This window comes from Corvus kubaryi, unplaced genomic scaffold (genome assembly GCF_017639235.1).
Source record: "Corvus kubaryi isolate FWS band 111438036 unplaced genomic scaffold, C.kubaryi_AGA036_p1.0 37193, whole genome shotgun sequence".
NCBI lineage: Eukaryota > Metazoa > Chordata > Aves > Passeriformes > Corvidae > Corvus > Corvus kubaryi.
This window is the reverse complement of record NW_024581055.1, coordinates 48,791-58,794: the sequence shown is the minus strand read 5'-3', so window position 1 is coordinate 58,794 and position 10,004 is coordinate 48,791. Positions and strand designations below refer to the sequence as shown.

General features: G+C 45.6%; 1 protein-coding gene across 8 annotated transcripts in view; it reads left to right on the top strand.

Annotated features, from left to right (window-relative positions):
• The window catches only part of SMARCD3 (SWI/SNF related, matrix associated, actin dependent regulator of chromatin, subfamily d, member 3), an 80,794-nt gene that overhangs the window by 23,856 nt on the left and 46,934 nt on the right, over window positions 1-10,004 (top strand). Inside the window, exon 1 of one of the 8 annotated variants that reach the window (XM_042022252.1) lies at window positions 37-144. The exons of 4 other annotated variants lie outside the window; for them this stretch is intronic. Coding sequence is in view for 2 of the 4 variants with exons in the window: in XM_042022246.1 (XP_041878180.1) it covers window positions 2,101-2,178 (78 nt within the window). In the remaining 2 variants the exon portion in view is untranslated. Of the gene's footprint in view, window positions 1-36; window positions 145-241; window positions 317-1,988; window positions 2,179-2,214; window positions 3,017-10,004 lie in introns of those variants that run through there. 3 more of the 8 variants (XM_042022247.1, XM_042022246.1, XM_042022255.1) reach the window with 3 other exon arrangements.

Below are 10,004 nucleotides of genomic sequence, written 5' to 3'. Positions count from 1 at the left end.
GGGGGGACCGCGCGCCGCGCCGCAGCCCGGAGCCGCCGCCCCTTCCCGCGCCGAGCGGGCGGGCAGGGCCGTGGGGTGCGCCGGGCCCGTCACGACGGCTGCTAGAGGAGCCGCTGCGGCCCGTCCTTAGTGCCGTTTCACGCGGTGAGGGCCCGCACGGCTTCCCGCGAGGTGGGGGGGAAACAGCCGCACGGGCTGGGACTGCTGGGACCGCCGGCCAGTGCGGCCCCAACAGCTAGTGCAGACTGGGAGGAAAATGAACGGTGTCTGCCGGGAGCAGGGAAGGGGCTCACATGATGGGAGCCAACATTTCTGTGTGAGTCCGGGGTCTAAAATCATGGCAGGTACCAGCTGGATGCTGCCTTGCCAATCATGCTGGCATGTAGAATTTAGAGTCGTTTAGGTTGGAAAAACCCCTCCCGATCAAGTTAACCTGACATTGCCATGTCCACCAGACACGCAGCAGTTGGTTCCAGATTATACGTGCCTTTAGTTCAGCTAGAACCTGAGGAATTGTTCCAGCACAGAACGAGGCATGGCTATGTTGATTTGCTTGGCATATTCCTTTTGAGGCGCTGAGAGGGGGAATTGATAACAATGGTCATCCTCCCTAAGTTTCTGTGATTCCTAGGGCTATTGCCACACACTAGCTCTTAGATTGGGGTGACCCTAAAAATCAGTGGAGGTCACTGTCTTCATCTCCATGTTCAGAAGGCCATGTGATCTTCATGGCTTGCCCTTCATTGCTAGTCAATGCAGTGTCTTTTCTGTGCTTGTTTTTAATGTTGGATGAGGGTAGAATATTTTTTGTTTCTGATCTGATTCTGTCTTGTTTGCAGTCTTGCCAGAAAATTCACAGCCCCTAGACAAGAATTTCAAGCAGAGGAGTAGAATAAACCCCTCTTGTAACCTGGCAACATCTCGCCTATTGCTGTGTTAAGGGAGACCAGGGAACATCGGCGCCTGTGAGCCGCGGGCACACGGAACTGTCGGAAAGCAGATCAGTGCCCCAGGCCATCACTGCGGGCTCGGCCATCACGGAGGAGCCACACTCTGCTTGTGGAATGGCCGCCGTGCTGCCAGCGCCACGCTCGCCCCAGGGCCACGGAGGGGGCGGTCTGCTGCTCTCTTCTCCTTCCCCCGTGGGCTTCAGGTTCCCAGCAGTGTCCTGGGATCTCACACTCTGTCGTGCAGGGCTTTATGTGACAAGCAGTGAGCTGCTGATGTCTTGCAGCAGCTGTGGTGTTAATAATTTGTCTGCATCTGTCAGTCACCTGGGGTCTCTAGTGGATCCATCACAGTGGTACCAGCATCCCTGGAGTGGTCACTGGGGAGAGGCAGTGGGAGTATTGGAAACAAGCTGTGGAAGCTGTGCCGCCATGCTGCCCCCCACCCCCTTCCTCTGCTGATCTCACACTCTTTCTTTCCCCTCGCTTCCACATGTTGTCCCTCCCTGTTCCCAGCTCCGGCCTCCCGCTGCTTCTCTGTCTTGTCCAGAGGGGCTAGTTCTCGTCTCTCATGCTGGAAATGCTGCCAGCGAATGTTTCTGTGTGCTGCCTGCCAGGTCCCTGGGGAAAGGGCCTGGAAATGCAGTGCGGGAGGAGCAGTGGGAGCAAGGGAAAACCACTGCTCGCCTGCTGCATTTTCTAATGGGAAAACATCTCTGTGAGGTGCTGAGCTCTGTGTCACTGCTTAAGTTGCCCCCTCCCCCTTCCCCTTGCCCCAGAATTGCCTATCCCTGACGCAGAGAAGGAGAGGCTGCAGCACCACCACGGAAAACCGAGACGTGTTTTTCAATTTGCCTCCTGCTTATCTCTGCTGTTTGGACAGAGAGGTTTAAAAAGCTGGATTTTCTGTCCCTGCAGAGTAAACAGACAGAGCCCGGCAGCACAAACTATTTCTGGCTTATCAGTGGAGGAATGCAGCAGCTGAGGCTGAGCTCGAGTGGGCCGTCAGGAAGGCCCTGAAGGGGCCCCCTCCCCACTCCGCGCTATTAGAAGTGTGAGAGCCCAGCAGGACTCAGAGGGGAGAGTTGGAGAAAAAGGCAGAAAAGGGAAAGAAAGAGGAAGAGAGAGAGTGAGAGAGGCTGAGCAGACCCTGATGGCTACAGATGAAGTTACAGGAGGGGCTCGCAAAGCTACGAAAAGCAAACTTTTTGAGTTTCTGGTCCATGGGGTGGTGAGTCGGGAAAGTTAGTGAGCTGGCTGGCTCTGAATAGAGGGATGAGTGGAAACTGGAGGTTCTGTGCTGGGCTGTATCGGCTCCTGCAGTGTGCTCCTGGGGCGCTGGTAGCTGCCTCACCAGGGGAACACCGGGGTCTGTGGAGCCCCCAGCCTATGCACTGATTCATTGATAATACAGGCTTGTGTCTGGGGGGATGTGTGCTGTGCTTTTTGCTGTGATTCTCCATGAATGGTGAATAGCATGCTTTTCAGCCTGATCATGGTGCAGAATCTGCGCTGGATCTAACCCAAATGGGCTTGTAGGACACTTTGTTCTGTAATCAAACTTGTGTTTTGAAAAACAGTTCTGATGAGAGCCTGATGAAGCCTTGGGGTGCTGCCTCTGGTTCTTGTCTCCAGTCTTGGCTCGTATGTATCCTCTGGCTACTTAACAGGTGACTTTCAGGGGCTTGAAGAGATTAGCTGTGCCGATCTGTAACAGTCAATGGAAACTCACCCACGAGAGAATTTCAGGGTGCCATGCTTAATTAAAGCAATCCTTCAGGTCTTTAAAAATGTTCCAGCTTTTGTTTAAGAATCAGGTCTTCGATCTCCATTTAAGGGGAAATGCTCACCCTGTTTTGCTGCCATTGGAAACGTTCTTTACATGACTCTAGTGTCTGAGAGCAGTCACCATTTATAACATTTGGATTTCTAGCATTGATACACATTTAACAGAAATAAGGCTGTTAAAGAGCCCCAAGGAATGCAATATTGTTTGGATGCTGATAGTCCCAAGTGCTTCTTTCTTGAGGATTCTGACACCTCCTGTGACACCTTTTTGAAGACATCAGGTAGGGGCTCTTGTACAGAGATCATAGAAACCTGTGGGGCTTATGCCAGACTACTGAGCTGTTTCCATGGTTCAGGCTTACTCCAGATGTGAAGTCTCTTGCGTGTCCTTTAGCTCCTGGATGTGGTGGGACTGGCATGGCTATGGACTTTGAGGTGGCTTTCTGTGTTGGTGAGAGCTGTGAAGAGGTGATGTGGTGCCAGTGTACAGGAGCAGGCTGGGCGAGATTGGTGGCTGTTCAGGGGTCGCAGAGAGCAGGTGTGCAGGTGGTAGCAGTGGTTTTGTTGTGGACATGTGGATTTGTCAAGGTGGTCTGGATTGTGATGGCTGTGTCTGAGCAGAACCAGAAGCAAGTTGGGAGGGTGGCAGATGGGATGATTTTGCCTTATCTAAAGTTTCGCTTGGCATTTGCACACCAGTGCTCTTCCTTTAGTATCAAGAAGAAGGGCAAAAATAGTTATGTGAATTTGCTTATTCCACGTCTAGCTGGCCTTCATGTGAAAGCAGCATGCAGGGCTCTTAAGCCTGGGAAATTTTTAATTTATACTGGAATGAATATAGCAGAACTCATTTCCATTACTTATTTGGATGCCAGGAAAGTCTGCCTTTTCTGCCCTGGGAGTTTTGTTGCCAGTAGCATCTTACTTGAATACATGCATTAGCCTGGAATATCTGTATGTGTTTGTCATCTTCCTGCTTCTTGTTGGCGAGGCTGACGCTTCTTGGCTGTTGTTCTGGTGCCTGAACACTTCTTGTATCACCCTCTCCTTTCCTTCATTATCATCTCCCTTAGTTCTGCTTTGCTGCCTGGTTTGTTCTTTCCTTTAGTTTCTTCCTCGTCTCGGGTTCGTTTTGATCGAAACATGGGTTGGGGTTGTCACTCTTCCGTTACTTAAAAAAAAATGAAAAAAACGTACAACTTCATTTTATCTCTCCAGGCCCTGTATCCTACCAAGTAAGAGAGCATGCCATGCCAGCCATTACCTTGAGTTTACCTTGTGCTGGTTCCTGTGTTCTATTACTACCCAAAGTGTGTCAACATCTGAATTAATTCCTTGAAAAATCAAGTTGCATAGCAAACTTTAGTGGAATTTCTTGGAGTCAGATCCTGCTTTAATTTCAGGAACCAATCTCTTCTTCAAATGGCTAATTTTTTTTTCATTCTATCTATGATAACATTATTTAATTTGGTTATTGAAAATTATTTTCTTTTCACCCCTAAAAATTGGGAGAAGCAAACAGAGGTAGAATGTTGTGAGAATATTTTTTTTTTGCTTTGTTGGCACTTAAATGAACAGGATAATTCTGCGGTATTTCCTAAGGGCAGTTAGCTCTTGGATTCACTTGATCTTTCTGGAAACATATGTTCCTTTGCTAAGGTCACTTTGCCCTTTGCTCTTGTGCACCTGATCCTGCTTTTGTGCTTTTCCATATTGCCAGCTTAGACAATGTCTTCTTCCTCGTTTGTCCAAGGCAGATAGGATCCCCCTGAAAGGTGAAATCTCTTAAAGGTTAAAACTCTGAAGTGGGATGCTTCATTCTCTTCCTACTTGAGACCTTGATAGTTTGTTACACCTCTGGTTAGCAGTTGGGCTTTAAAAAAGGTTAAATTTCTTTCAGTTATTTATTTTTACTGTGCTTTTACTCCTGTTCTGTTTCATCAATGTCTTGCACATCGTTTTTGTGGGAGGAATTTTTTTTCCCCCCAAAGGCTTCATCCTGTACTTTGTCTTTTTGTTGTTGTTGTTGTTCCTCTCTTTTTCTAGCATTTTTATGGACAAGTATGGCTTTAATCACCACATTTATGTTGATTATCTTTTTATCAATGCATTTTCTGCTGTCCAGTAGTACATTTCAGGCAGTCTTTATGACATCTGTCTAGGTGTCCAGCTGTTGCCTTATATTTTGTTGAATAAGTTACTAGTCTTGCTGCAGGTCATTCGTTTCCTCGGTTTCCTCTATCCTCTAGTCCCTACCACAGGCCTCATTGCTGGCTGGATCCCTTAAATGGATCCTGCCTTTGTCTACCTCCCCTGCTTTTTTCTTTGTTTCTTTCTGGTTTTTCTTTTTCTTACTCAAACAGCCTGTTTAGTCTTGAGAAGGTCCATGGTGCAGGTCTTGTCAAAACGCTTGTCCAGACATCTGTCCTCTTGTGACTCGATTGCAGGAACCTTTGCTTGGTGCCTTGTGCTGGCGACCTTGGCTGTGTCATCTGCACGCAAGAACCTGCTGAGAGGTTCATTTTCTTGTCCCGTTGTTCTGACCTTTTTAATCTGCTTCTGTGTCCTTTTGCTGTTCCCACTTTATCTTCCTTCCAAAGCCAATCTTTTTGCCTTTTATCCACCAGATACCCATATAAAGGTCTATGTGCCTGTCTTAACTCTGGAGTCATAGCTGTATTTACAGTGTACTTGGCTGTCAGTTCAAATCACCTTATTTTTCCCGTAGTGATCTTGGTCTTTGTCCTCTTTGCTATGCTTAGGAAGCTCTCTCTGGCAATATAAGTCCTTATCCATATTTATTTTCTGCTAATAGGTGTTATTTCATAGTTCTGCTAATCTCTACAATTTAATATTAGTTACACTCCAAGATTGCTAATTCATACAAACCCGTGTATCACTGATGTGACTCCTTTGCTTATCCTTAGTCCTTTTTTTGTGTGCCTATCTACCTCTGAAATCTGGTCATAGGATTTTATGGTAAATACATAAACTGTCTTACATTAAATGGCATTTACAACAGTGAAAGAAGAGTGTCAGAGGATGCCAGCATGTAAACAAATATTTTATATATATGATAGGTAACTTGTCAGTGTTAAAACAGATGAACAGGTCTCGTGGATATGGAGGCTCTATTACAGATTTATCAGTGATTTGGAAAAAAGGATGAGTAATTAATTTCATACACAAGTTTTTCATCTCCTGATATATTGCTGGGTTTAAATGAAATGTCACCATTCAGGAGAAAGGCTTGGATGTCCTGTGAGCTGCCTAGTGTCTAGCTAATAAGACATCAAGTGAACTGTTAGCCTGATTGGGAAGTGGGGCAGGGAATAATGCAGAAGCAATTGCAAATCCATGGCATATACTTACCAGAATGTTTTTCTGATTTTGGTAATCTGTATGACTAACAAGCCAAATGACTGGGAACTCGGAGGGCAGTAGGAGTGGGAGACGTCTGAAGGCTTCATCAATAAGGGAATTAGGGGTATTTTTGGTTTTATTTATAATATGTAAGGATAGAGACTGATTATGTAAGTTGTAAAATCAATGTCATTGGAGGCTCTTAGGTACTGGTTAAAGAAGTAAACAGCTGTCAAAGATGATGGAGTTACTGGTGATGCTTCTTTGAGATGAGAAAGAACTGCATGACCTCAAGGTCTCATATTTCAGTACAGTATAAAAATTACGGGGGTTTTATTAGAATGGGAGGAACTAAAGATATTTTTGCAAAAATTGAATGGTGATCTGTTTTAAGTGAATAGAAGTGACTGTTTCTCCCAACCAGTCACAGGGTTGTAGAGATCACTACTAGAAATAGTGAGGTGAAGAGGGTATGGCCAGGTTTGAAAAAAGTAGAGCTTTCCTAATGAAAAATTTCCTACTAATTTTTATTTTGTCATGGGTATAGATACTGTCTTGTCAGAGCATAAGCCAGCTAACACTAGAATGGCTAGAAAAGAGCCTCGTGAACTGTTGGTTTTGGACAGTTTGTTCCACTTCCTACCTCAGGGCTCCATGCGTGGTTCTCTCTGCGAGGGCATCCTCAGCAAATGGGGCCTGGGATGGAGGCACTGGTTTGCTGTGTGCATATTCCCTGTTGTGGTAAACAAGGAGGTGTTTGGGGTGAGTAGGGCAGCCTGGAAGAAATCAAGGGATCTTATGGCAAGGAATTTGTTTGGGAAGGTAGTTGCACAGGACTGTTAGAGTGAAAACTTTGTACAACATTCAACTATGTGAGCAAGCTGCTGGTAGAGACTGAAGCTTTGTCCTTTTCTAGCCATGGACTGATTTCAGGCTGTCAAGTAGAAAAAGTTCATACATAATTAATAAAATAAAATCATATTAATGCTAGCCAAGGCTTTAATAGAGATCAGTGTGATTTTGTGCAATATGGGCTTGTTAAACAAATTTGAGTTGCTGGTTAAGAAAACTTGTATTTGCTGAGGAATGTAGGTGTATGGATAAAATGGATCTGTGAGGTGTTTGAACTGCTCTTCTCTTTCTAAAAAACCCAAAACCACTGTAGGAATATGAAAATGGTCAGACTGGATCATTTAGTTCAGTATCCCACGTAGAATGGGGCAGTGGAAGGCAGCATGGAAGTACACGAACAAGGCAAAAACCTTAGCAATGGTTCGTATGAATTCTCTCTGATTTGGAGCTTGGGAGCTTTCTGACCCAAAGCTGCCCTCTGTGTAGTGCATTTATATGGATTTTGGAGTGCATCTATATGGAGGTTAGTCTAATGATGTCTTCCAGAACCTTTCTAAACTTCCAGCATTCAGTGTTTTGTGTCAGGAGTTTTTTCAGCTTATCTTGCATAAGGAATTACCTGATCCTGCCAACTGTTGTTTGATTATTGTAAGGGAAGAGACAACGAGCTCTTGACCAGCCTCTTCTCTCTCCAAGCTAGTCATGGTGCTGCAGAGCTCTGCTGTTCCTCTCCCTCCCAAAGCCATCCTTTCCAAAAAGCCAAGAGGTGCATTCTGGTAGTTGTTCATACAAAATCCCTTTCATACATTAGATCACAGCAGTGGTATGATCAGATCTGTTAAAGGTGGTGGAACTCAAAGCTGGTCTGTAAGGTTTGTTTGTTTAGATTACAAAGACATTTTGGGGGGTTTTTTTTGTTGTTGTTGCATCCAAGTGCTCCACTAGAGCTTGGTGGCAGATTTTTCTGAGCTGTGAGCAGACACACATGAAATAGAACTGAATTTCGTCTCGTGTTACAATTCACAGTTCTATAAATGGGATGGTTTCTAAATTAAAGACTTTTGGATTGTTGTAAACATGATATTAAAGTGCATGGTACCTGGAACACTTGGATTTACAGACTGAGAGCTTTTGGGAAATGGAGGACGGTGAATATGGCAAGAAGCAAGAATTGCAATACTGATGTTTCAGCTTACTAAGCCCCCAAAAGATTCATACACATTAAAAAGGGGAACTCATGAAGTAACATCTCTAATTTTAAGGAGGAGAGAAGCCTTGTACCAGTTTTATTTGTTGTACTTCTAAGAGTCCATTTTGAAACAACACATCCAGTTGGGAAACCATGTGTGCAGTCAGAAACTTGTTGCCATCAGACAGTATCAGTCTAGTCTAAATTTCTTAAGGGTTCCAGGTACTTCTAGTTACTCATTCTTACCTCCAGACAGCATCAGGTATCTTCTATTGCTTATGTTTATGCTCTATAGAAATCATAGAATGGTTTGGGTTGGAAGGGACCTTAAAGTTCATGTTCTGCCATGGGCAGGGACACCTTCCACTAGACCAGATTGCTCCAAGCTCCATCCAGCCTAGCTTTGAACACTTCCAGGGATGGGGCAGCCACAACCCAGGCCTAACCACCCTCATAAGTAAAGAATTTTCTTCTAATCTAAACCTACTGTGCACTGTGCTGTTTTTGCCTTGCTGCTCTGCAGGCACCTCTGCTCTGCTCTCTGCTTCACCTTCTCAGAGCTGTGAGAGCAGTCCCTTCAGCTGGGGACAGGCTGTGGTCTTCCTCATTTCCTGTGGCCCACAGTGGTTTTGCCCTCTGTCCAGTGGGGTGTTTGTTAGTGTGAAGCCCTTCCCTCTTGTTCTGTCACTCCAGGCCCTTGTAAATCTCTGTAAATAAATCTCTGTAATAGACTTGTAAATAGTCTCTCTCCATCTTTCTTGTAGGCTCCTTTTTAGTTAAGAAATATGCTGTTTGTATACTTGGTGGTGGTGGTTATTCTCAAAATCTGTCAGTGTCTCTGTTAACAAGAAGCTGGTGGCTGTTCCGCACAAGCCGTAAGAGCCTTCTGTGTGGTGCTGAGGTGGATGGAGTCTGTCAGGACAGGAGATTGCTGTAAATGCAGCTCAGCACTCAACTGCAATGCAGCAACTCCTGGCTCTCTGTTCAGTCTTTCTGAGGCCTCTTGTGGGTATTTTTTGCTTGACTTTTCTTGACACTTTCTTTTACTTTCACCTGTCAGTTCTCCAGGTTATTTTCCTCTTACTGGTATGTCCAGACAGGAAACCTTTTTTCTGCTTCTGTGTTTTGACTGCTGTGATGTACATCCCCTGAGAAAAGACTCCGCAGTGGAAGAATGTAGAAGAGCACTGCTCTAATGTTGTCTTGTTACTGCTGTCAGACAGAAGTTCACTTAAGGATGACAAAGAGGACAGAGGCAGAGCTCTGATGTGACAGGAAGTTCAGGCAAGGAAGAAAGTAGACAAGCCAAACATGGCTTCAGAAACTGGTCAGTGGAAGGCAGTGAAGGGATATGGCAGCAGGTGTCAGGGAGGTGGTATCCTGCTGCACTGACCATGTGCTCAGGTTTGAACAGCTGTAGCTGTGCACATGTATACAGGCAATTGGCAGAACTCTTGGGGTCCAGTACACGTGCATGTAATACTGGTCGTGTGCCTTTGTGCACTGTGCTGTCTTTGCCTTGCTGCTCTGCAGGCACCTCTGCTCTGCTCTCTGCTTCACCTTCTCAGAGCTGTGAGAGCAGTCCCTTCAACTGGGGACAGGCTGTGGTCTTCCTCATTTCCTGTGGCCCACAGTGGTTTTGCCCTCTGTCCAGTGGGGTGTTTGTGCAGATTAATACATGTAAATGGAATCAATGGAGGTAAAAAGGAGATAGGACTGTGGTTACAGAGATGAGTCGGGGATGGGGGTCTCAGGCAGATGACTTCCCAAGAAGGAGGATGTATCAGTGCTGTTTTGCACTGCAGCATTTCCCATGGATGCTTCTTGTTTAAGACAGATTTCATCCTGCTGAGGAAGAGAGGGAG